At 46.9% G+C, this 24,402-nt stretch overlaps 3 protein-coding genes across 10 annotated transcripts in view; 1 reads left to right on the top strand and 2 right to left on the bottom strand.

Annotated features, from left to right (window-relative positions):
* Window positions 1–8,534, bottom strand: part of DNHD1 (dynein heavy chain domain 1) — a 72,878-nt gene extending 64,344 nt beyond the window's left edge. The window contains 5 exon segments of the mRNA XM_057508203.1: window positions 2,565–2,738; window positions 6,032–6,893; window positions 7,321–7,396; window positions 7,680–7,829; window positions 8,526–8,534. Of these exon segments, the coding sequence (XP_057364186.1) occupies window positions 2,565–2,738; window positions 6,032–6,893; window positions 7,321–7,396; window positions 7,680–7,829; window positions 8,526–8,534 (1,271 nt within the window).
* Window positions 2,612–17,333, bottom strand: TIMM10B (translocase of inner mitochondrial membrane 10B). 2 transcript variants are annotated; one of them, XR_005025746.2, is made up of 4 exons: window positions 17,180–17,333; window positions 16,889–16,984; window positions 16,436–16,700; window positions 2,612–2,738 (listed from the first exon to the last, which is right to left on the bottom strand). XR_005025746.2 is itself a non-coding variant. In XM_036889961.2 (3 exons), exons 1-3 carry the CDS (start codon window positions 17,213–17,215, stop codon window positions 16,524–16,526), a joined length of 309 nt encoding a protein of 102 aa, XP_036745856.1. In that variant the 5' UTR covers window positions 17,216–17,333; the 3' UTR covers window positions 13,488–16,523. The 2 variants fall into 2 exon arrangements, 1 of the variants encoding a protein (XP_036745856.1); XM_036889961.2 differs by lacking the exon at window positions 2,612–2,738 and having other exon boundaries at window positions 13,488–16,700.
* Window positions 17,334–17,369: 36 nt separating this feature from the next.
* On the top strand, window positions 17,370–22,228 carry ARFIP2 (ADP ribosylation factor interacting protein 2). Of its 7 annotated transcripts, none has more exons than XM_057507289.1 (8): window positions 17,370–17,509; window positions 18,332–18,432; window positions 18,687–18,783; window positions 19,493–19,611; window positions 19,789–20,010; window positions 20,543–20,700; window positions 20,850–21,024; window positions 21,466–22,228. In XM_057507289.1, exons 2-8 carry the CDS (start codon window positions 18,334–18,336, stop codon window positions 21,619–21,621), a joined length of 1,026 nt encoding a protein of 341 aa, XP_057363272.1. In that variant the 5' UTR covers window positions 17,370–17,509; window positions 18,332–18,333; the 3' UTR covers window positions 21,622–22,228. The 7 variants fall into 7 exon arrangements, with proteins under 7 accessions (XP_057363272.1, XP_057363269.1, XP_057363273.1 ...); XM_057507286.1 differs by having other exon boundaries at window positions 18,292–18,432; XM_057507290.1 differs by having other exon boundaries at window positions 17,380–17,509; window positions 18,353–18,432.
* The last annotated feature ends 2,174 nt before the right edge of the window (window positions 22,229–24,402 follow it).

The following is a 24,402-nucleotide window of genomic DNA, read 5'->3' as shown; positions in this document are numbered from 1 at the left end:
TAAATTCTAAGTAGGAAAAAAAGTCTAGAACAAACATAAGAAAAATATGATAAATTCAAACTCTGAAAAAAAACCCTGTGACATGGAAAAAAAAACAAAATGAAACAACAGATGCCAGGGTTCTACTTTCACTAATGATGCACCAGAAATTTGGAATACTCCCACTTCAGAACAACTAGAAAAACTGGGCAAAATAACTGGATAAATACGAAAATCACCTAAGTGAACACATCAGAGAACCACAGATTAAATACCCCTGGCTCTGGGCTGGCACCCTGGTTACAACACAGGTTGAACCAGAAAACACCTGCTCCCTTGGTGTGGGACCCCAATTGCAATCTCCGCTCTTCAGGTCTCTGTGTCTGTTGAATGCTCAGCTCCTCTTCTGGGTCTCTCAGGAGCACATAGTAAAACTCACACACAATTACCACCACTGGAATCAACAGGCACCTCCTCTGTTTGGGGAAAAGCATCACCAAATGCCAACCTTACTTCACAGGGTGTCTTTGACAGATGCCAGCCATGTAATTATTCACCGTCTTTTCAGCTCTCTTGCTCAGTTTCTCGTCTATGTGCCTAATTATCTTTGATTGTGCCGTTTCTCTGATTATGACTGAGCTGATAGTTTAAAGCCCTAAGCTTGTTATTTTCTTTCTGGAAGCTCTCCACCATGGTCAGGAGGCATCCCATCCCACATTGCTACTGTTACTGCCGTTTCTGCCAGACAGCATAGCAGCCACTAGGTGTCAGTAGGCAGTTCATCACATTGAACCACAACAGATAGTTTCATTAATTGTGGTGCTACTTCATGTCACGAATTACTAGTATCCTCTTTTCATCAGCAAGGAGCAACACTGTTCAAGGCCAAGGACATTACCAAACCATTGTTAGAATCCCATACTTGAGGATTATTTCTTGGGACAGCTTATAATACCAAGTACCATATCAATCAGGTTTCACTCAGGAAAACAGACACTACACTAAGTATTTCAACAAAGTGAATTTAATAGAGCAAATGTGTTTTTTAGGAAGTGTCAAGGGAACACTACAATAGCACAGAGATTATAACTGCAGAAAATGGATGCCAGCTCTAGAATTAGAGGGACAAAGAGGAGAGGTTTTGGTTCTTAGAAGCTGTGAGCTTGGAAGAGGGGCTTACAGAGTGGGGACTTGGATTTCTAAGGAGATGTTGCCCGGCTACTACTGGTATCCAAGGAGTTTGAAGGACAGGCCTTGTAGAGTCAAGACTCAGAACTCTGATGGGAATGTGCCACCCAGCTGGTGCCTGTACCTCTCAGGATCACGAAGAGGCTTGTCAGAAAGTGCCTGCTGCTGCCGGGGTGAAGGGCCATTTCACGGACAATGCTGAGAGGATCAAGCCAGGGAAAGAGAAAGTCCTTTCTCCTCCTACCCTGCTGCCTGTCTCCTTCTAGTATGCCCCATTAATCAAACCTAACAGGAGGCCAGCTGAAAAAGGAGAAATGCAGTTTGCAGAGTCTCAACCAAGCATCACAAAGTAGAGAGAGAAGAATAGAATTATAACCAAGAGACAACTCCTTAGTAACTGGCACAATGCTCTCAGTGAAAGTTTGTTAAATGACATGATCAGTAAATGAATGGATGATACAGACCATTAGTGCTACCTCAGTTCAGGAAAAAGAGATCAGTGTATGCAGAAAATGAGACTCTCTGGGAGAGAGTATGAGATACTGCTTAAGAGCATAACCTTTTGAGTTAAGACAGTCCTAGGTTTAAGTCTGGTTCCACCACTTACTTTGTGACTTTGGAAAGATTACTTACCCTTTCTGTGCATCAGTCTACTCACCTCTTCTATGGAAATAATAATAGCACCTACCTGGGAGATGAAGATTGAATAACACACGTCATGTGTTTATTAGCACAATATCTAGTATATGAAAAGCTTGATTAATGGTAATTATTACTATTATTTCTGGGACGAGATGGGACTTGAATAGGGCTTTGAAAAATATGTAAGATTTGGCTGTAACAGAAGAAAGTGAATGAATGCCTCTGAGTCAGGTGGAAGCAGGAGGCTTGTTTTTATAGCCCCAGAGATAAACCTAGGATCAGGATGTGGAAGACAGAAGAAAGTAGATTTTGGTTTAGTCTAAGGAACAGGATGCCTTAGGAAACACAGAGCTTCCCTAACACTAAAGATTTAAGCAAACACCTGATTCTTGCATTGGAGTTGGAATGGAAACATCATTAAAAGGAATAACCATTAAACTCCCATCTGAGGCTATGGCCAAATGTTTCTATCATTCCAGGACAGAATAAAGAAGACAGAGGAAAAAAGTAGAAAAGGATGACTAAGACAAAAGGCTGTGAGACCAACAGGGACAAAGAAGAGGTTGAGAGTAGAGAGGAGGCTGAGGAGAAGGGAAGGAGGAGGGAGGGTGGGAAATGGGAAACAGGAGAAATGAGAGGGCAGAGTTGAGAGGACAGGAGGGGAGTGGGTATGGAGAGGGGGAGGGGGGAGATGGTGAGGGGGGTAATCAGGGAGAGGGAGGAGCAGGGGAAGGGGTCCGGACAGAGGCTCTGACCTGAAGTACCGGCTGGGAGCCACATTGAGATACAGGAAGTGGATCTTCTTCAGATATTTCTCTGTCTTCAGGATGGTCATCACCTGGCTACCCAGGAGGGAAGTCTGAGGTAAGGAGCCAGTGCTTCTCTTTTGGAAAGTCTTCTCCCCAGGAACATCAGAGTCAAGCTGAGACCTGTATGATAAAAAATCAGGAGAGAGAAGAGGGAGAGCAAAGAGGCCAGGTTCGCACTGTTGGTGTGGCCAGTGAAAACAGGAGCTAGATCAGGTGCCTGAGGGGACCTGATGTGGTTTTCGTCAGACCCTGTTTACCACCTATATCAAAGGCATTCACATACTAAATAAATACAGCCCATGTCACAACACAGGCAGCTCTATTCACACAGACCTGCTCATGATCAACTCTTTCCTTTCTGATAAAGGAAATCATTCTGGATTGAGAGTAATTACTATAAAGTCAGTATTACATAATATTGAGTAAAAGTAATGGGAAAACTTTGTTATCCCAACTCATCACCTTGCAAGCCCACATTCTGGATTTCTCTTCTCTGGTGACCTGCCTCACCTTCTGGATCTCTTGTCTTGCTTCCATTATACCTGCTTTCCAAATATGCGGGATTTCCATGCCTGTGACTCTTTCTTGCTCTTCCCCCATCATCACCCAGATTCTAGCTTCACATCCTTTCTTTTCTAGCCAGGACCCAATGGTGCATCCTTCAACCCGCTCAAACCTTCACCAGTCCTGTCAATCTTCTCACCCTTATACCACACTGGTCAACAAAGCCAATATGAAGATTAAATTGTCCAAGAATCCAAAAGCTAATTAATTACCTGAACTAATAATTTTGGTTGGAATGACCTCAGACCACACAAAAAACACCTCTGAATAAACAGACTTAACCAAAGTATACTAGTGTCATTAATTGACCCAAACCTAGATCAAAAGAACAAGTTATCCCAGGGGTATCAGTGCAACCCTATTCTAAAGTTCATACAAATAATAGTGTCTATGACCTTGATATTTGATAGGGACATCTTAATGATGTAACAGCTATTAAGGGTTCATTTCTCAGAAATTTAAATCTACAGGATCTAAGTTGGTTCAGAAAATCTCAGAACCAGGTATATCAGCTCCTCTATAGATTTCTGGTGTCTAATCTCAACTGTGGGCTCTCCTGCTCTGATGTCTTAGTACAAGTCCTTAGGCAGCTCTCTCTTTCAGTCTCTTCAGCTGCTATTCCAAGCCTCCACCTAACTCCCCCAGGCCCTGCCCTGACAAGACCCCAGGCCCATCCCCTTCTCTGCTTCTTTCATTGCCCAGAGAAAATTGAGGCTCTCAGTCATGAACTAACTTCCTCAAGTTCAGTTGTCTTTCCACACATCTATCTACACGTACTCCCGTCCTAATTTTGTCCCCAGTGTGAAAGGAAAGTGTGTCCTTCTCTGCAAGGCTAATTCCTCCTTTTGTACTTGGGATCCCTTATCCCTGACTTTGTGGTTTATTTTCAGTCTCCTCCTCTTCTTAGCCTACATTTATCCTTTCACTCTACAAACATTTATTGAACACCCACTTCTCAAGCACTGTCTTAAGGGCCATGAACATTTCTCTACCTTAAAAAAGAAAGAAAAAAAGAATCCTACCAATATATCACTATTCTTTCAGTCTGTAATCCTATTATTTCTCTCTTCCTTTCAAGCCAAGCTTCATGAAACACAATTAGTAAAACATGATTTCCACTTCTTCATCTCCCACTCACTCCTGAAGGCACTAAAATCTGGCTTCCTCTTCACAAAACTCCACTGAATCTGCTCTCACCAACCTCCTCCTTTTTGCTAAATTCAATGAACATTTTTCAGATTTTTCTTACTTGTTTCAGTAGCACTTAACATTTCTGATGGCTTCCTCCCCCTTTAAATTCTTCCTTAACTTCACCTTCTAACTTGCAAGACGTCTTGTTAACTATAATCTAAATCCAGACTCCTTTGACATGCTTTCCCCAACTGTCTACATGCACACATAAGCACACCATCACCCCCTCTACACACACACACACACACACACACACACACACACACACACACACACACACACACTCACACACCAGAGGAGCAGCCAGGGGAAAGGCAGTATTCTTTGATTATCACAATTTTAGCACTTATCACAATTTTTAAGTACATCTTACTTGTATCAACTTATTTAACATCTATCTCCCTAAATAAACTGTAAAGCCTCAAAAGAAGGGATTGAGTCTGTCTTGTTCACTTCTGTATCCTCATCATTTAGCAGTTCCTGGTATATAGCAGGTATCCAATAATATGTACTGAATGAATGAATGTCTGAGAGGCCAGTCCTGGAAAACTTCATGCAAATTAAGCCACATTAGATAGGCCTCAAAGGTTTACCTCTGGTACAAGGAGAGGGCAGAGAACTTGATCCCTTTCCAATATTCCTTTCCATTCTCACTTCAGTTAAGTTTCCCCAGGAAAGGAAACTTATTTTCAGGGCACATCTTTAAAAAAGCAGTCTGCTGGAGTTATTGAGGGCATAACTATGGGCACTGGCCACCTTTCGTCAGGAGACTGCCTATCTGTCCACCATTAGGGCTCTAAGCCTTCAGAAAAAATTTGACCGAGCCATAAAGCAGTAAAAGTAGATAAAAAACTCAGGAAGCTCAACTTGATTAGAGGTAAAACTATCCTTCCTCCCAGACTTGAATGTGTCACAGAAAAGCTGCAAAGCCTTAGAAAATCAGGCCAGATGACAGAGAGAAATTTCAAGACTACAGAGCTAGAGAATTCTCATAAGAGGAGGTTGCTGTAGGCATTCTGAAGTCCTGAAGAGAGCAACGAGAGCCATATTTGGAGGAGGGGGGGTGGAATTAATCACTCAAGGGTCCAGGATACCCACACCATCAAGGCAGGAAGAAGAGTCCAGAAAGGTCAGAATGAAGGTCCCATCCAGCACTGCTGCCAGTGTTCATCTGCCTTGGAGCTGGCTTAGCTCACACAGATATGGGCAGGAAGGCCCCTCAGATGAGCACTCACCTAGGAGCATCTGAGGTTAGGACCTGTCCCCAGCATTCCCCACCCAGCACTTGCTAGGCCTAGAGGTAAAGTTCAGGGACTATGGATGAGTGATAAAGAGAACTAAGGAGGCTTCCAGCACCATCTGAGAAGGAAGTCTGGAAGCTGGAAACTCAAGTTCTTTTCTGAAGCTTTGGCTTCCTCATGGCTGACTTTTGATTTTCATGAATTTCTGCATTTCCTTATGGGGATTACTACTAAGACCACTGGGTTTATTTGCAGACAAAAAGGGAGAGAGGAGTAGCCTCACACTAGTGTGCTTTGGGGTCAGGCTAATCCCTAAAACCAACAGGGAACTGGCTCTAGACATCCAGGTGACCCTAGAGGCTCCCATAAACTGGCTTCTTCCTCTGCTCAAAGCCCTACACTGGGTTGCTCACTTACCTAGTCTCTCTGCTTCCAACAGGCTCCTCCTCAGCATTGCCAGTGTCACTGCTCTCGTGCTGTACAGAGATGTCTGTGGCTAGTGCCAAGGGCAGGAGGTTAAGGCCATCTAGCCAACAGGCCTCTTCCAGAGCCACCTCAGCACCAACGATACCTAGGCTACGCTGTAGCTCAGGCAGCGTCAAGGGTCGCAGCCATGTGGCCAGCTCCTCCTCTGCTTGCTGCCCACCCCTTTGGGCCTGCAGAAAAGGGCAGGCTGGGCGCGGGGGTCCATGGTGGAGTCTCTGCTTCTGGGGACAGCAGTCCATGTGGGAGGCACTCTCTAACAAAGTGCTGTCTGGGGGAAAGGCCTGGTCTACTGCATCTAGCAAGTCGAGCTGAAGCTGAGATTGGACCCAGGGTGCCCAGCGGTACAGCTGCTCCAGCAAAGGCAACAAACCAAGCTGGCCAGCAAACAGCACACGATATGGAGGCAGCAGGCCCAGCACCGCATGCAGATAGTGCCAAGCAGCGGAGCTGCAGTCCTGCAGGACAGCTGAGAACAGAGTCTGGAGCTCAGCTACCAGGAGCTCCACCAGCACCGTTGGCCACTCTGCCTCCGGGAACTGCCTCTGTTTCCCTGGTGAGGCCCAGGGCTGCTCTTCTTTGTGTAGGACACATATGGAGTGCCGAGATTCAAGGGCTTCAGATGATGGCTCTTCAGGAGACAAGCCTACCCCCCTTTCTGATTTCAAGAGAAGCTGGGCATTCAACTGCTGTCGAACTGAGCTTGCCCACTGCTCAGGCTCCAACTGCCAGTTCCAGGCTCCTGGTTCCTGGGCTTCACCTGTAAGGCCCAGTGCAGAAGGGCAAGACAAGGGGCCTTAGAATTTGGGCAGGAGATGGCCAAGGGTCAAAGGGGTTGGGAGAAAGGGGAAGGGACGGACTTAGGACAGGGAAATGCAGGGCAGAGCCAGACCAGCAGAGGGTCTTTTCTGAGACCCTCAAATGCCACCCACCACACACTTTCCCCAAAGACTCTGATAAGAAGCAGGCCCAGATGGAGGGGTGACCCTCCCTATAAGACTTTCTTCCCACCACCCAGGATACTGTCCCCTTCACCTGGCTTGAGGGGGACAGGAGGCGAGGGAAGAGGAGAGAGACAGGTGTGCTGATGAGGTTTCATGCCAGAGTGCCTGATGGAGAAAGGGATGAACAGACTTGGGTCCTAGGCACAGGCATGTCCTACGCAGAAGCCGCCCATACACAGCCAGCCTGCCACACACGTATAATCACTTGTAGAGGCCAACCTGACAGCCACAGGAAGGTCTGTTCAGAGAACCACTCAACAAGGAGGCGGCACTGGTTGTAGAGCCTGGCGACGGCCTGAAGCAGAAGAAAAGGGCATCATTCAGAGGCAGCAAAGCCCCAGGCCTGCCCGCCCATGCGCTGAAGGGGTGTTGACAAAAAGGGAGAGGAGTGGGTAACAGAGAACTACATGGTTGGGATGAGGGAGCGGGGCGAGGATTGAGGAGAAAAGAGCAAAGAATGGGGATGGGAGAAGGGGGAAGAGGAGGGGCTCCACGGGAGTGTGGGAGCAGGGGACCTTCCTAGGGGCAGCGGCGAGTGGTCCCGGCGCAAAGGCAGCGGATCCGTGCGGTGGACTCACCCGCAGCTCTTTGCGCTCCCAGCGGTTAGAACCGTTACAGGATTCCTGAGGTCCGACGCTCCGGGAGCCAGAGGGGAGGGGCTGGGGGCGGGGGCGCGGGGGGTGGGGGGCGCCAACCTGCCGGCTGAAGCCTTGGGAATGGGGGTCTGGCTGGGTGTGAGAAGGAAAGACATGGTTGATTTGGGGAAGAAGCCATCGTGAGGGCGTCGTGGATAAGTGTAATCCATGTACCGGTTTACCCATTCACTGAGCCTCTAAGATAGCGCCAGGCACCAACAACTGTGTCTTCAGAATCGCCACCCGTCAACACACTCTCGCACACATCCACCTTCCCCACCCTCACCACCTCCATCCCCAATCAAAAAAGGAAAAAAAAAAAGACAAAATCCTTGATTCCATGGAGCTCACAATGGGGAGGTGGAATGGGGGAGGTGGAGAAGCTGAATGTTTTTTTTAATTGAAATTAAGCATATGATATAATCCATTTCTGCTCTGAAATCCAGATATGTATATCCATCTGCCTATCTAATGTCTCCACTTGGTATCTGTCTAAGTATCTCAAACTTAAAATGTCTAAAACTAGACTCCTAACTGCCTCCCCTCACAAAAGAAACCTGTTTCTTTCGCTGTTTTCTGCATTTCAGTAAGGAGCGAGTCAAGTTTTTCCAGTTGCTGGGGTCAAAACCTTGGGGTCACCTTTGACTTCTCTCTCTCCCTCCCTCATTTTCCCCGCTTCCCATCACATGTCTAATCTGTTGACTATAGTTTCAAAATATACCCAGACTCCAACTACTTTTCACCACCTTAAGTGCTGTAACCTCAGTCTAAACCACTATCATCACTCACCTGGATCATGCCAGGGCCTTCCAATTGGTCTCCCTGCTTCTATATTTGCCTCTGGAACCTGCTCTTTTCAGAGTAGCCAGAGACCCTTTACAAATATAGGCAGATTCTGTCACTCCTCTACTCGAAAGTCACTAATGCCTTATCATCTCATTCCCTCAGGTGAAAGCCGAAATCGTACATGGCCTACCAGTTGCTATCCAATCAGCCACCTGCTACCTCCATGATCTTTACTACTCTCTCTCCCTATCACTCCACTCCTGCTGTGCCTGGATCACATCAAGCATGCTCCCACCTCAGAGCTCACATAGATCTCTGCTTTGTATCAGGAGACAGACAAGTTTTCTGTGGCTATGTGACAAACTACCACAAACTAAGCAGCTTAAAAGCAACACCCACCCATGCAGTATCTCACAGCTCTGTAGACTGATGTCCAGCACGGCTTGGCTAGGTTTCTGCCCAGGGTATCATAAGCCTAACATCAAGGTGTTGGCTGGGCTGAGTTCTTGTGTGGAGGCTCTGGGGGAAAAGCCTCTTCCAAGCTCATACTTCTCGTTAGTAGGATTCAGTTCCTTGCTGTTGCAGGACTGAAGTCCCTATTCCTTCCTGGCTTTTAGCTGGGGACCACTCTCAGGTCCTAGGGCCACCTGTCTCCCTTGCCATATGGGCCCTCCATTTTCAGGCTGGCAACAGCACCTCAAAACCTTCTCATACTTGGAATCTTTCTGGTACCTTCTTCTGCAACAAGGCAGAGAAAACTCCCTGCTTTTAAAAAGTTCATGTGGTTCACTCAGGCCCACTCAGATAATCTTCCTTTCTTACAGTCAAGTATGCTATATTAATAAAACTTAATCATGGAAGTAAAACCTATCATGTTCATAATTCTAGGAATTACACAGAACATGTAGACAGAGCAGGAATCTTGGGAACCATCTTAAAATTCTGCCTACCACACATAGAAGATAGTAACAAAAAGACCCAAAATGACAAGGGCTTAAACACGATAGTTTATTTTGTTCTCTCCCATAACTGTCCAAGTACTCCAGGGCTGATATGGCACCTTTAATTTGTTTTGCTGTTTCCAAGGCTGTGGTCCTTGTCTAGGTCCCATCCTAACTGGTGAGATGTAGGGGGAAGAGCAGAAGGTCCACCCTTACTTTTAAGGGTACAGACTGACAATGCACACATCACTCAGTCACAAGGAAACACCTAACTACAAGGAAACCTGCAAAATCGAGTTTTTATTTTCAGTGGCCATGTGCTCAATTAAAAGTCAGGGGTTCTCTAAAGAGGACAATGGACACTGAGAGAACTGTAGGCTTATACCAAAATAGACACTCTTCTTCCAAATGTCCACAAGGCTTACTCCTTCAAGTGTCTGCTCAAAGCAACCTTATTAGTGAGTTCTTCTCTGACCACCCAATATACAATAGCAACACTCTCCCCATCTTCCTTACCCTGCATTATTTTTCTCCATAGCATTTATTACTATCTCATATAAATACTTGTATAATTGCTTGTTGCCTGTTTCCCAACTAGAAACAAAAACTCATGGTGGCAGAGATGCTGACTGCTCTCTGCTCTATCCCCAGCCCCTAGTGCTACCCCAGGAGTGGTGATGAGAAAATATTTATGGAACAAATGCATAAATGTATAGTAATCTTCATTAGTGACTAAGAGGAGAGACCTGGAGTCAGACTGCCTGGATTGAAAGAAAACCTGACCCCACCACTTACTTGACATGGATATTTTACCTCAGTTTCGTTGTTTGTGAAATGAAGACAATAGTAGTATCTTATCTACCTTATAGGGTTGCTATGAGGATTAAGTGAGTTAATGCATATAAAATGCTTAGAATAGCGCCTAGTATATAAGCACTTGGTATAATTGATGTGTAAGTTATGTTTTTGTTGTTCACAGCACTCTGCTAAGTGCTGTTGACATAATGGTGAACAAGACACACTAGGGATCAGTGAGGGTGTGAATAATGGCATGGGCAGTCCTTCCCGGGAAGGGCAACGGAGTTAGAGTCACAGGCTTTAAAGTTTAAGGCCTTAAAAACAAGGGTTTTCTAGACTTACAAGAACAAGGAAAATCTGTTCATAACCTCTACTAAGCCCTCAACACTGCCTACAATCTAATTATGCTTCTTTGGTCAGTTCACTCTATCTTTCTGAGCCAAAACTAGTTCAAACCTTCTGCACTCTTCCATTTTCTTCTGCTTTACTCTCTAATAACTTCACCTATCTAAAAAAAAATGCTGTATTAATCAGAGTTCTTCAGAGAAACAGAATTAATAGGATACATGTATATATAAAGAGATTTATTTTAAGGAATTGGCTCACAGGATTGTGGGGGCTGGCAAGTTCAAAATCTGTAGGGTAGGTCAGTCTGTTGGCAATTCAGGCAGGAGTTAGTGCTGCAGTCTTGAGGCAGAATTTCTTCTCCAGGAAATGTTTTTGCTCTTAAGGCTTTCAACTGATTGGATGAAGCCTACCCACATTATAGAGGATAATTTCTGTTACTTAAAGTCAACTGATTGTAGATGTTAACCACATCCATCAAATACCTTCACAGCAACACCTAGATTACTGGGTGATGTAACCTACCCAAGTTGACACATAAAATGAACCAGCACACCTGTTATTTAAAAGGAATGCTCTCAATCTCCCAAAAGAAAACCAAAAAAACTACTTAGATCTGTTCCTGTCCATTCCTCCTTTCTTTCTATTACGAATAAGTTGGTCCTCCTTTCTCTAAAGTCAAACTCTTGACCTTTGCTCTGGACCTATTCTCTCTTGCCTTCATTCCCTCAACAAATATTTATTGAGCATCATCTGTGTCAGGCACTATATCACGTGTTTGGCTACATCAGTGTACAAAACAATAACATTGACAAAATTCTGGATTTATGGAGCTAACATTCTAGTTAGGGACACAAATAATAAACAAAAAAAGCACCTTCACCCATTTCACAAAATGGGAGAAAGGGGGTCAAAAGGTAAAAAATAAATTAAAGAGAGCCTTGGTAGAATATAATCATGAATCACAGGACAGGCCAACACACAGGATTTAATTTAAAACTCTAAAGTTTCACAGACTGACATTAGTCTTCACCCTCTCCAGTATAATCACATTTAGAGAATTTTTATCACTAGTTTTGGGGGAAGTATCTGGAATCTGGAGGAAGAGAATTACCTGCAAAAGCCCTATATAGGTTTCCATCCTAACTTGGTTCCTTTTTAGATGAGATAATAAAACAAACCTATTGTAAAAGTCTACACTATTTACTGTTAGGAGAGGTAACAGACCGAAACAGGATTACCAAAAAAAAAAAGAAAAAAAAAAACAGGAAAAAAAACCCAAAACCAAAACTGCAATTAGTAGTTTAAAAATCTACAGAGAACAATGCCAATAAAAACAATTTTGTATATTCATGACAGTATATGCAACAAATTTTATTAGAATCTTGATCTAGAATTAAAAAAAAAAAGCAGGAAAAAGGGGACCAGGAATGTCTCAGAAGATAGGCTGCAATTTTAAACAGGGTAATCACAGTAAGCCTTAATGGAAAGGTGACATCTGGGCAAAGACATGAAGGAACAGAGTCTTTTGCCTGGCTAATTATAATCCATCCTTCAGATCTCAGCTTCAAAATCACTTCCTCGGGGAAGCTCTCCTTCACTCCTATACAGGCAAGTTAGTGCTACTGCATGTTCTCATCACAATACATATTTCTTCTTTATAAGATTCATCACAGTTGTCATTACTTGTTCTATATTGACTTTCACCATACCTATGTTAAGTTCCAAGAGAACAAGGATTGCCATCTCTTTCATTTACCTCTTTATCTGCAGGGTCTAACAGTTTTGGTAAAAGTAGCCACTCAAGTATTCGTAAAATATGTGAATATATGCGTGAATATCAGGCATGCCCAGAAAAAGCAAAACAGAATCCAGAATTAGCATGATGTGTCTGAACACCACTAATAAAAATGAACCTTTAGAACCAATAATAAGAGAATAAAAAACTGAGGAAAGGCAGTTAATGAAGCCAGAGGTCATCTGCGACATAATCAGAGAAAGCCTCAGTTGCATTGCTAAGGAGTCCAAAGTATCAGAAGGTGTTAAGTAGATGAATACCGTGGTTAAATTTGTTTTACATGAATATCTTGGCTAGTACAGAAAATGGATTTGCAGGTGTCTCCCAATAGCCATTCCCCTCTTCTTCCTTAGTTAACACAGCCCTCAATTTTTAACTGGTAAGAATAAAAATGACATTTCCCAGCCTCCTTTGTAATAGGATCTGACCACATGACCAATTTCTGATGTGCAACTTCCAGGATGTCCTTAACGGGAAGAAGGTATGTATGCCCTACCCCCTTCATTGCCACTCCCTGCCAAAGTTTGCCCCTTGGTGGAATGTCTACGTGATGAATAAAGCTCCACCTTGGGTGACAAGGATGAAGGTCATACCCTAGACACAGCACGCAGAAGCTGTTCAACAGTTTGGTTTTCAGTTGACTGTGATGACACCACACCAATTTTTGACTAGATTTTTACTTGAAAAAGAAGTTTGCAACTCACTGTTATTTTGAGTCTCTGTTACATGGACCTTAGCTAAATTCTAACTAAAGAGTCATCCAGATTCAAGAAAGAAGCTGCTAGGTGACTACTGCTGTAATATTTATAAGAGCTGATGAAAATTTGATTAAGTTGGTGACAATGGTAGAAAAGAAAGGGCTCAATAATTATTTAAGCAGAACTACAGTAGTTAGAAATTGGGTGGAAACTAGAATAAGAGAGAATGATTTGCTCCAAATGGAAGCTTCCAGGTATTGTCTGATCTGTGAATATTAATGGCAGAATACATCAAATAGTGATATTTTAAATGAAAAGACTTCTAAATCATTGGCAAAAGGTAAAAGGTTGAACACAGATTCACTTGAGCCGGGAGGAGACTGAACAATGTTCATTCAACAGATATTTATTAAGCACATATTATATGCCAGACAACACTGTGATAAGGATACAGTGAACAATACAGACACGGACTCTGACTTCATTAGGTATATAATGACCAACTGTTAGAAGTGCCAAAAATATGGGAAATTATGGGAGCTGGAGTCTGGGAAGAGTTGAGGAAATAGTATTTGAAATAAGTACTCAAGAATGAGGTAAAGTAAGGGGGAAAGCAAGCAAGCCAAGAAACAGGTACAAAGGCCCCGACATGGCATAGTGTATGGCAAGTTAGAGGAGCTGAAAGACAAGTTTGGTTAGAGAACAGAGGGAGTGAGTAAGGTGTGGCTCAATCCAATTCAATCCAACAAACAGTACTTATAGTTCAGTATTTGACAGTCACTGATAAGATAAAGCTGAGGTAGGCAGGGATAGATTTTGCAGGACCTTATAGGTTATGTGTAGGATGTCAGTTTTTATCCTAGTAAGAATGGGAATCTAGTGCAAAGTTTTAGGCACCAGTTTGTTTTCTGGCAGGTGAATGGAGAACAGATTGGAGGGGTACAAACGTAGATATAGGGTAAAGCAACAATTGCAATAATCCTGGTGGAAAACTATGAAGATGGAGAGAAGCAGAAAGAACCAAAGGGTATTTAGAAATGTAAACGGATAGGATTTGACAACTGAATGAAGGGATGAGTGAGGTTTCTAGCTTCTCTAACTGCATGAGTGGTAGGCACAGGAGGAAAGTTTATGAAGAAATATGTTGAGTTGGAGATGTTTTTGAGACACATAAGTGGAATATCAGTCATGTAGCTCAGTGGAAAGACCTGGGAGTCATCAGTAACTAAAGCTCAAAGTAGGGACAAAACAATCCTAGGAAAATTAGACCAAGAAACACAGGACCCAGAGAAACTTTGAGATTTAAAGGATGGAGGCATGTGAGTATGCGAAGGAGGCTAAGAAGCTTCAAGGGTATTAGTAGTAAAACCCTATGTGGAATCACAGGCAACAGTGAAAGACTGTCTATGATGAGGAAATAGTCAAAGGCATCAGATGCTACTGAGAAGTGAAGTAAGCTGACTAGGAATTAACCACTGGATTCAGGGATATGAAAATCACCTGGTGAACTAGGGTGACTGCTGTACAAACTATTTCAATAGGAAACGTGATGTTTGTAGAAGTCAAACTTCTACAAATGTAAAGGTTGTAGAAGTCAAAACAGACTGGGAGGAGGAATGGGAATGGAGAGGGCCAAAGTATCCAGCTATTTTGAGAAGTTCAGCTGTGGAAAAAAAAATAGGATGGCAGCTGGAGGGGAAATGAGGCAGAGTGGTTTATCCTAACAGGGGAGCCTTTAGCATTTTTAAAACACTGGTAAGAATTTAAAGTTGGGCAAATGTCAGAGATTTACAAATAAGGAAGGACTAGAAGAACTGAGAGCACAGGAAGACACTGACCCCAGAGGGATGCTTGCTGTGTTTAGGCAGGAGGGAAAGAGGAGAAAATGATGCATATGTAGATGGGTTACCAAGTCTGGCTGTGAAGTATTATGGAAGCTCCCAACTGGTAGCTTCTACTTTTGCCTATGAAGAAATAAGGTCACCTGCAGAAAGTGAAGAGAATGGTGGGGTAATAAAAAGCCTGAGAATATTGGTTTGAAATACTCATTGCAGGGAACAGGAAGGACTACCAGAAAAATCTAGTGTGACTACAAGGGCTGAGACTCTATTTGAAGTTGGTAACCATGGATTCATAAAATATAAACCTACTCCATAATAATTTCTTTGGGTGGCTTTTAGATGTCCAAATGTAGGCACTAATGTTTCATTTTATCTAAGAGTCTAACAAAGAGATGAGAGACAAGGAAATTTAGCCTATTCCAAGATAATGATTAGAATTTAAGCTGGATAGGAATCTAAAGACAGGAAGGTATTAATGGAGAGAAGATAGAAGCAATGGCCTGAAAGCTCCAATAAAACCAAAGAACGGTAGTGAAGGAATGGTTCAATAAACAAAGCAGAAGGAATATGATCAGTAAATAAGATGCAAAAATGGAGAAAGAATGGACTGGAATTAGAAATAACAAAACAGGCTCAGCGGGAATAATGTGGGGTAGAGAATGAAAAAGCTGGAATTAGAAGGTTATAGACAAGCAGTGAGACATCAAGAGTAACATTACAGAAGTCCAAAGATTTTTCCTGATACCTGTTTTCCATAATCACCACCATCTACTGCTCCCTTTGGTTTCTCTCCCTCAAGTCTGACTACTGCAGAATATGGACCCCCAATTTTTCCCAACTGTCCCTGAAACAAGCATACATACTTTCTTTTTTTAAAGAATTTACTGCTTATCCTGGGAAGACAGAAAATAGTAAGATAGTAACAACTTGGGGAAATGGTTGAAGTTCCAGAGTATCCCAGAATTCCTACAGGTTTCATCTCTGGGACTACTGATTTTCTAGGAAATGGCGTCAAAAAGCCCTGTGATTTCTTGATCTGTTGTAGGTATCTCCTCCTTCCCTTAAATGACAGAACCTCCTCCTTGTAAAACACAGTCCATGAAAGAATACTTATGAATGAAAGCATACCTGGCTCACAAGTGAGCTACATAAGTCAGATTTAAGCAAAGGACAGCTAGACAGAGCCCCCATTTTCTCTGTCACCTGGGCAGGAAACAACTTCCTGTTGCTATTACCAAACTTAAAATTGTACCCACCGACCTTGCTTTAATCAGTTGCCTAGGAGTGCTGAGGTGTTCCTTCTACACATATAAGGCAATTTCTCCACTGTCAGGATTAAAGCCAGGAAATGCACTAAATGACAAGATAAAGGATAGAGCCAGTAAGATGGGCAAAGCTTCCCTGCCCAGAATATACACCAAACTGAATAAAAGCGGGTTTTAATGGCTCCAGAAAAAGGAGCAACAGTACCCTGCTCTCAAGCAACCCTTACTTTCTACAGGCTGCACGCAGCTCAAGGTCCCCGGGCTCCTTCAATCTGAGGGTCCATCCGGGGCCTCCCTTCCTGGGGCTGGGTATGGCTAGCTGCCTGGTGCCGAAGTTCCAGTCTGTTCAGCAGTAACACCTGGGCCGGCGGAGGCAGCCTCGTAATCTGCGATGCGGCGGTGTACCAGGGCAGGCATGAGCTGCACGTAAGCGGCCATGAGGCGGTGGTTGGAATGGATCAGTTTCCCAGCGCAGCTATGCAGACAGGCCTCCTGGAAGGACGACAGGGTGGAAGCAGAGGCCAAAGGCATCCTGTCGTGTCCGTCTCCTTCCTTCCCGTCCCCACCCAGGGCCGAGGGTCGCGGAAAGGCCAGGGCCGGGGACAGGGCAGTGGTAGGAGGGAAGCGGTCTGCGGCTGACTGCGGATCAAGGGTAGAGCCCTACCAGTCCCCCAGCTGACCTCCTCAGCATCCAGAGCTCGGTGGAGCAGGCTGGGCACGCAGCGTTGGAAACAGAGTTCCGTCATCCGATTGTAGACCAACAGGAAGTCCCGCAACTGGAGACAAGGGGACAAAGGACTCAGCGGTAAGGCGGCCCACCTCTCAACTCGAGGCCGCGCCACCGGTTTCCCAGGACGGCGCACCCCGGCCGGAAGTTCCCAGCCCTCGGTCCCTGGCTATCTGGGGTTCCCTCCCAGCTGACAGAGGCGCTCTTGAACGCAGGGTCCTGAAGCCACCCGGCTCCCACTCACGTTCCTCAGCTGCTGGTGCGGTTGCTGGGCCTCCATTCCGCCACCGGCGCGCGCTTACGTCACTTCCGCTGCTACGGCTTCTTGGTACCACCCCGGAAGTAATTTCGCTCCCCCGGGACTGAGGGGTTGGCTCGAGGATTGCCCTTCCCCCGCTGCTATCGTCACCTCCGCCCTTATAATCTGCGACGTGGCCGGCTTCTTCTGCCCTGGAGAGGACGTCACTTCCGCCGAGTCCCTGACCTGCTGCTAGGATCGCGACGGGAACTGGAGCCCGAGGTCCCCGCACGGCCCGGGCCTGGCGCCCTGAGGGGAAGAGCTGCCCGGCCCGAGGTGAGAGGGACATACTTGAGCGAGGGGAAGTTGAACGCAAGACCTGCCTTGAAGGCAAGATGCCTCTGAGCCATGGGGAAGGATGAGGACACACCTGATGCCCAGGTGTGAGGGGGGGGCGGGGACTCACACACCTGGGGAGACATAACTGACTTTGGAAGGGATTACCTATGTCCTGGGAAAAAGAGGCTTTTCCCAGATGTTGGGAACATACACTAACTGATTCAACTAAGGCCCTGTGGGGAGGGCCCGAGGAAGAGGAGGTGCATGGGATGGAGAGGGGAAGAACACTTGAAAGAAAAGGGAAGGAACACTAAAAGAGTGTGAAAGGAGGAGCAATGGAGATCATCTCTAAGTGAGGGGTAGGCACCTGAGCCCTGGGAAGGGGTTCATCTCCTGATGGGGGAAACACCTGCATGGAGACAAGCCTCAAGAGAGCACAGACTTTCTCCTGTACACTGTTTTATTTCCATTGCCTTAAATAGTGTATGACACATAGTAGGTGCTCATTAAATGTCTGTTAAATGATTGAATGCATGAATGATCATGGGAGACCTGGTGGGGTTGGCAAGTCATGAGAAGACATCTGAGGCCCCAGTGGGCATGTGTAAAAACAGGCACCTTGGAGAGGACAAATACATATACCTAAGGAAAGGAGTGGTGGCTGAACCCCAAAACACTCAAGCCCTGGCACAACCTCAAGTACCTCTAAAATGGCAGGGAGACCTTCCTCTTCTGGAGTACTGGCCAGTTTCCAGAACTGTCTGCGTTGGGCTTTGCAGGGCGCTGGGGTGGAGACTTTGACACCAGTCCCTTCCCCAGCCATGACTGACGGGATCCTAGGGAAGGCAGCTACAATGGAGATCCCCATCCACGGAAACGGAGAAGCTGGGCAGCTTCCTGAGGATGATGGACTGGAGCAGGTGCTTCTGTTTGATTCTTCTCTGTATTGCTTCAATTTAGGAATCCCAACTTTTGAGCCTTGGGCTCTCACCCCTAGTCCACTAGCCTTCTCCTACTTACTTAACTCCCTTCAATCTTTTTACAAATCTTCACTCTGATTCTGTGCAGACTTCCCTTGTGTGCTCTATGATGCTTCAATCCAAGCTTACTCTCACCCCCAAAATGCTTCAGCTGCCTCTATGTTCCTGAAGCCCCCCTCTTCTCTGGCCTATAGGACCTCCAGCAGGTGATGGTGTCAGGACCCAACCTCAATGAAACCAGCATTGTGTCTGGTGGCTATGGGGGCTCTGGTGATGGACTCATCCCCACAGGTATGAATGATCAGGACAGGAAGCTTGAGTGGAGAGGGGGCAAGGAATAGTTCTGGGGAGCATAAGATAGATATGTCTAAGGAAGCTTCAGTTGTGTCTGGAGGTCTTGAGAACCTCTGCTAGTATGAACCCTATGGATGCTCCATGGCCCTAGCCCATTCCCAGGTTGTCCAACTGTTCCTACTTGCCATTTAACCCCTGAGATATGCCCATTTGTCCTTTCTCTGCTGCCACCACCTGAATCAAGTTAAGAACTCTGTTTCACAAGAGATCCCCTGCTCTGGAGCTTGAGGTTTTTGGAACTCCATGATGAAGCTTCTTAGAGTTTTACTTGAGACTGTAAAGTTTAGAGGAACAAACAGCCCTGAATCTCACACTGACTAGGATTTCACATGGGACTGTCAACCACCTGCCACCCCATACTCAGAGAATTTTCTTTAGTTTCCTCTGCTCCTGTATACCAGCAACTCCCCACCCTCCCCCTCCAATTCTTAACCCGACCTCAGAAGGAGGCCAGATGGATATTGGGATTTGGGTCTCAGGGCATAAGGTATGAGTTCTGTCTACTGAGTAGGAGACTCTAACTGACTTTAGCTTCTGCTCCTTCAGGGAAGTCATTGTCATGTGCTGGGAGGGAAGTATGGGTGGAGCCACAGAGGTGTCTGGTTGTAGCTTAGAGAGGCTGGTGTCAGAGAACTTGGTCCTTTAGGGTCTGGCCGCCATCCACCTCACAGTGCCACTCCTGCTGGCCCCGGAGATGAGATAGCTCGGGGCATCGCTGGAGAGAAGTTTGACATCGTCAAGAAGTGGGGCATCAACACATATAAGGTAGGATTCAAGCACTTCTCTTTTCCCAAGCACTCCCCCTGAGTACCATTCCCCGTTCTTCCAGATCCTAAAATCCCATCTGCAGCTGAAACTATAAGCCTGGGGATGCTGGGGGTAGATACCTGTTTGGAGAGCGGGGTGCTAGGGGTCTGACTTATTCCCCTACTTCCCAATCAGTGCACAAAGCAGCTGTTATCAGAGCGATTTGGCCGAGGCTCCCGGACGGTGGACCTGGAACTAGAGCTGCAGATTGAGTTGCTGCGTGAGACGAAGCGCAAGTATGAGAGTGTCCTGCAGCTGGGCCGGGCACTGACAGCCCACCTCTACAGCCTGCTGCAGACCCAACATGCACTAGGTGACGCCTTTGCTGACCTCAGCCAGAAGTCCCCAGAGCTTCAGGTGCCTCCACCAGGCCAAAGAGAGTGGGGGGGACTGGGCCCAGGCCCTCCCAGGCAGTCATCCCTCAGCCTCCCTCCCTCCCTCCCTCCTGCAGCCCAGAGGGACAACCCCTCCAGGGTGGGCCCAGCCCTGCCCCCAGCAGCACTCACCTATGGAGGCAGCCTAAGGGTTTGTACAGAGATTCAGAAGTTGGAGGGCATGGGGAAGGTGGCACACTAGAAGCCTCACAAGTAACCCTTCTCTGCATTGCCAAGAATGCCTTTGGTGCTCAGCCTGACTGGAGCCCCTCCCTTGCCTGCTGCACTAGCTTTCCCTATTCTAGTCCCATGACCTTATCTGAGAACCCTATTCCCACATTCCTACCTGGGGTGGCCCACTAACTTTCTGGCTAAGAGAGCCTTGCTGGAGGCAGTCTGTGGTTTTTCCAGTTTGATGACTGTTTCCTCCCTGGGGAGGAGGGGAATGAAGGGCCCTACAGCTCCAGTTAGGTAGGGACTGTAACTCAAGGCCTGTCTCTCCCTTCTGCCATTAGGAGGAATTTGGCTATAATGCAGAGACGCAGAAGCTATTGTGCAAGAATGGAGAGACACTGCTAGGAGCTGTGAATTTCTTTGTCTCTAGCATCAATACATTGGTCACCAAGACAATGGAAGACACATTGATGACTGTCAAACAGTATGAGGCTGCCAGGTGTGGGCACTGGCAGGGCCTAGGGTTTTGGGAGTTGGCTGGTATGGGTGGAAGTTTGAGCTTTAAGGGGCTTAGAAACTGAGGAAGAAAAGAGAGTATGTGTTAGAGGACAAAGGGGTGGAGACCAGCCTGTATCACCTCCTCCCCAGGCTGGAATATGATGCCTACCGAACAGACTTAGAGGAGCTGAGCCTAGGTCCCCGGGATGCAGGCACGCGTGGTCGACTCGAAAGTGCTCAGGCCACTTTCCAGGCCCATCGGGACAAATATGAGAAGCTGCGGGGAGATGTGGCCATCAAGCTCAAGTTTCTGGAAGAAAACAAGGTGCCCACCCTACCCCTTTGACCCAGCCAACCTTCCCATCTGTAACACCGACCTTTCCCTCAGACCAGCTTCATCATTGGGTGGGGAAATGCAGCCTGGCTGGGCATGGGGTCTTCCTTCAGCCCCTCAGTCCCTGGGCCTTTCTGATCGACCCTCCCTCTGATCCCTGGTCCTCTTTTGTCAGAGGATTTGCCTGCTGATCCCAGGGATATAACTGGGAAAAATCACCCCTTGAGCTGGCATGCCAGCACCTTAGGCCTAGCAAATCAAATCAGGTTTCTCACATCAGATTGATCCTTATCCTTTGACTCCCTCAGTAGAGTTCAGCCCCTAAAAACACCATGAAAGCAGAGTCCACATACCCCTGGTCTGGGCTCAGGCTCATAGCCCCTCAAGAAAGGTGTCTGAGTCCAGTGTCAGCTGACTCTGCTGGGCCCCCAGATCAAGGTGATGCACAAGCAGCTGCTGCTCTTCCACAATGCCGTGTCAGCCTACTTTGCTGGGAACCAGAAACAGCTGGAGCAGACCCTGCAGCAGTTCAACATCAAGCTTCGGCCTCCAGGAGCTGAGAAGCCCTCCTGGCTAGAGGAGCAGTGAGCTGCTCCCAGCCCAACCTGGCTATCAAGAAGGACATTGGGAGGGGCAGTCCCAGGGTGGGGGAGATTGGACATGGGACATCCCTTGCCAACTGCCCTCTGGCTTGGGTTCCTTTTCCTGGCTGGGGTCTGACACCAGTTTTGCCCCAACTGCTATAGGTAGGGAGGGGGCCTGCAGGCTCAGCAGCTGCTGCCCTGTCCTTTATCTTCCTGGCCACTGGGCTTCATGTCCAGGTCTTTTTCTTCCACTTGACAGCCAAAGGCTATGATAAAAACACTCCCTGGCCAATGGCATAACTCCTCAGGCATATCCCCAGCTGAGGTGTGCCCTGACAATGACAGAGCCTCAAAGGGTCCTGTCAGCCAATGGCAGCTCTTCTTGGGCTCCCCTGGGCCAATGATGTTGCCTCCAATACCCTTTGTCCCTCCTCTATGTGCACCCATTGTAGAGAAGGGGGCTGGGACCAAACGGGTGGGAATAGTGGGGAGCCCCACTTCTGGCCCTGAATCTGATGGGCTTCCCCTTACCTACCCACCCAGTTTAATTGTGCTTAGAGCCCTGAAAGATTGGGACCTAGCACTAGGAATAAACCTTTCATAAAAGCAGACCCAGTGAGGTCAGTTTGTTGACTATAGGAGGGTGGGCAGGGTGGAGAAATGCTCATTCTAAATCATACATCAAAATCCTGTCAAGTGCTGGGGCCACACAGCTGAAGTCAGGTTTCAGTAATAGCCTGAGGGCCCACTCTAGCCCCAGTTGGAGCCAAAGCTTTATTTGCCTTTCAGGCCAGCACCATGATAGCTAAGGGATCCTAGGAACATAGGGCCGGAGTGGGTGGGGTCACTGACTTCCCTCATCCATTCATTCATACAGCAAATATTTACTGAGTGCTTTTTATTTGCCAGGCACAGCGCTAGACTCTGGGGAAATATCAGTGAATAAAACATGGTCCCTGCCCACAGTGCTTATGGTCTAGTGGGGGATAGAGACAAGTAACCAGGCAACTACAGTATGGTGATAAGTACTAAGATACAGAAGTATGAGGAGCTGTGGGAGCACAGGGGAGGGGCATGTCACCTAGACAGGTGGAGCTGTGGATGTCAGCTTGAAAGAGACCAGAAGGGTGCTGTGAAAAGAGTAGGTGGAAGAATCCTAGGTAGAGAGGCCAATGTATGTGAAGGCCCTGAGTAGGACTTGGAAATTCAGTTCAGAATGAAAAATGAAGGGGTAGTGGCTAGAGGATGACTACAGAGGTAAGGCCGTAAGGGTCATGCTCAGCCTTTTCAGGCAGATGAAGGACTTTTGCCCTTTGGATAAAGGGAGTTGTGAAGCCTTTTCAGCAGAGGTTTAATGGCATGGGAGAAGTCTAGTTTGAGGAAAATAGTCCTTGTGGGTCTTAAAGTAGTGTCATACAGACCTGGTTCCCCTTGTATTGGGTAGTCTAGTAGCCCTGGCCCAAAACTCCAAAGCAACCATAAACTCTGAGGTTGATATGTAAACACGAGCTGCTGTGCTGGGTACCGGAGCTCAGGTAGAGGAAGCAGTTAAGGCAGTCCCCAGGGCCCCTGCTACTCCTAGGGTGTTGAGCCCAAATCTGAATCTGTGTGAGGCAAGCAAGCTACCCAACAGCACTTTGATTTAGTTAAGGACCCAGGTACCATCACTTCGATGCTCTGTCAAAGAGAGTGCCAGAATTTTTCAACATTGTGGATGACTGTAGGAAGGGGACAGCCCAGTCCCCAGTTTGTTATGACAGGATCCACACAGCCCAGTTTTGCTCTTTGTCACAGATTCTGCAGTGACCAGGCAGGTTTCCTGGGCTTAGACAGCCTGCAGTCATCTGACTGGAGCTTGATTATCAGATGGGTGTGTGGATCATCAGGTCCACATACAAGCCCACTGTGTGGGCCACTGGAGATTTTTAACATGAAAGGTACTCAGTCTCCATGTGACTGGAGGCAGGACCTAAAAGCAGAGCTCAAACCTTGGTTACAACACTTTGTAGCTGAGTGATCAGGGTTAACATCTGGGAGCCAATCTTCCGTTGTAGAACACTGCTAATAGAAGAAGCTACCTATTAAGATTATGAGTATTAAAGGAGATAACATACGTAAAGTATTCCTTATGTGTTTGGCACATAATAAGCACTCAGTCCCTGTTAACTGTTAGTATAATTTTTATGATTTTTCTACTGGGGCTGCTTTTCCACAGTGCGATGATCTGAGAATTGCTCTGGTCTTTGGAGTGTGGAAGGGAGTCGCTGGATGGTCTGAATCATAATTGCCTCCTGAGGGGGCTCCTGAGGGACAGGCAGGCACCCAGAACCAATTAAGTCCCCCACCTTTTTACCCCGTCAGCCCCTTCTCCCAGAGCTCTGGGTACTGCGCTTCCCGCTTGGAGCCCTTCCGCCGCCCAGAGATCCTGCGGAGGTACAGACGATCCCCGTCTCCCCCTGTTCAGCAGAGACCACACTAGCATATTCTGTAGGAGCACCCAAGAAAGCCGGGAAGGGCACCTCCAGGAGGCAGCCCGGGCCAGCTCCCAGAATCCCAAATCCCTGCTGCCCAGCTAGCTGCCTTTTCTTGAAGGAACCTCAGCCCAGCTGCTGAGCCCGGCTGCGCGGCGCTTCGGAGGAGCCAGGGAAGCCAGAGGGAGCTGGCCGGGATCGGGGAGTGAGGAGGACCCGGGATCCGACTCCCCGGCTCCCAAGCCCGACTCCGGAGGCAACCCCAGCAGGAGCCCGGCGGAGCGGGGCGGGCGGGGTCTCCGCGGCGGCGGGCG

This window comes from Manis pentadactyla, chromosome 9, assembly GCF_030020395.1.
Source record: "Manis pentadactyla isolate mManPen7 chromosome 9, mManPen7.hap1, whole genome shotgun sequence".
NCBI lineage: Eukaryota > Metazoa > Chordata > Mammalia > Pholidota > Manidae > Manis > Manis pentadactyla.
This window is presented reverse-complemented; position numbering and strand designations above follow the sequence as displayed.